We start from the raw sequence: 1101 nt of genomic DNA on the forward strand, positions 1-1101 counted from the left end.
CTTAATCCTATATTCCCCGGAATACGACCCGCCAAATCGTTTAACAATCAGATACCCATTTTATTGTTTGGTAAACGGAGGCTACAGGAAAGGATTGACGCCCAGTAAATCCTCCCCAGCCAGAATAAGAACCCAGGACACACCCCACGCGAAAAGCCAGACGAGTGTGTAACCACTTCACCACAGCAACTACAAAAAAGGAGCATAAACCTTTACACAAACCGCAACTATCATAAAGAAGATGAAGACTTACCAGTGTACACAGTGTGAGAAGGTATTCACTCATCGTGGAAATATGAGGAAGCACTTGTTAGTGCATTCAGGTGAGAAACCACATGAGTGTCTCGAGTGTGGGAAGAAATTCAGTCGTCTTGAACATGTGAAGAAGCACATGTCAGTGCATTCAGGTCATAAACCTCATGAGTGTCCAGAGTGTGGGAAGAGATTCAAACTGCTTGAAAATGTGAAGAAACACATGTTAGTGCATTCAGGTCACAAACCCCATGAGTGTCCAGAGTGTGGGAAGAGATTCACTCAGTTTGCAAATAAAGAGAGACACAGGATGATGCATTCAGATAAAAGATATTTTGAATGTGCTGAGTGTGGCAAAAAATTTAAAGAACGTCGAACTATAATACGCCACATGTTGGTGCATTCAGGTGTAAAGCCTCACGAGTGTCCAGAGTGTGAGAAGAGATTCGGTCTGCTTCAACATCTGAAGAAACACAGGCTGGTGCATACGGGAGAAAGACCTTTTGAATGTGCTGAGTGTGGCAAAAAATTTAGAGACCGTGAAACTATTATACATCACATGTTAGTGCATTCAGGTGTCAAACCTCATGAGTGTCCAGACTGTGGAAAGAGATTTGGTTATCTTAGAAGTATGAAGAAGCACAAGATGATACATTCATTTGATCACCTTAACACTTTGAGTGTGGGAGATGATTAAGAGACAGTTGAAGTATAATGATACACATAATAGTATATTAACTTTAAGGTAATATACAGTTTGGAAATTTAGCTTCATCATGAAATACTGTGCTATCACCATTTCAGTTGGACGTCCTTCAGAGGTAATTACGTAAATTTTGTTTAAGAAAT

The 1101-nt window shown here is 40.4% G+C and overlaps 1 protein-coding gene across 1 annotated transcript; it reads left to right on the forward strand.

The window, feature by feature from the left end:
- The first annotated feature begins 241 nt into the window (after positions 1-241).
- Positions 242-949, forward strand: LOC138352244 (zinc finger protein 154-like). Its single transcript, XM_069304541.1, has one exon. The coding sequence runs from the start codon at positions 242-244 to the stop codon at positions 947-949; it is 708 nt and encodes a 235-aa protein (XP_069160642.1).
- Positions 950-1101: the final 152 nt, after the last annotated feature.

The sequence above is a fragment of the Procambarus clarkii genome, chromosome 5 (genome assembly GCF_040958095.1).
Source record: "Procambarus clarkii isolate CNS0578487 chromosome 5, FALCON_Pclarkii_2.0, whole genome shotgun sequence".
NCBI classification, from domain to species: Eukaryota; Metazoa; Arthropoda; class Malacostraca; order Decapoda; family Cambaridae; genus Procambarus; species Procambarus clarkii.

Excerpts from the sequence above, each read along its gene's own strand:
- LOC138352244 (XM_069304541.1), top strand. The coding sequence starts at position 242 with ATGAAGACTTACCAGTGTACACAGTGTGAGAAGGTATTCACTCATCGT.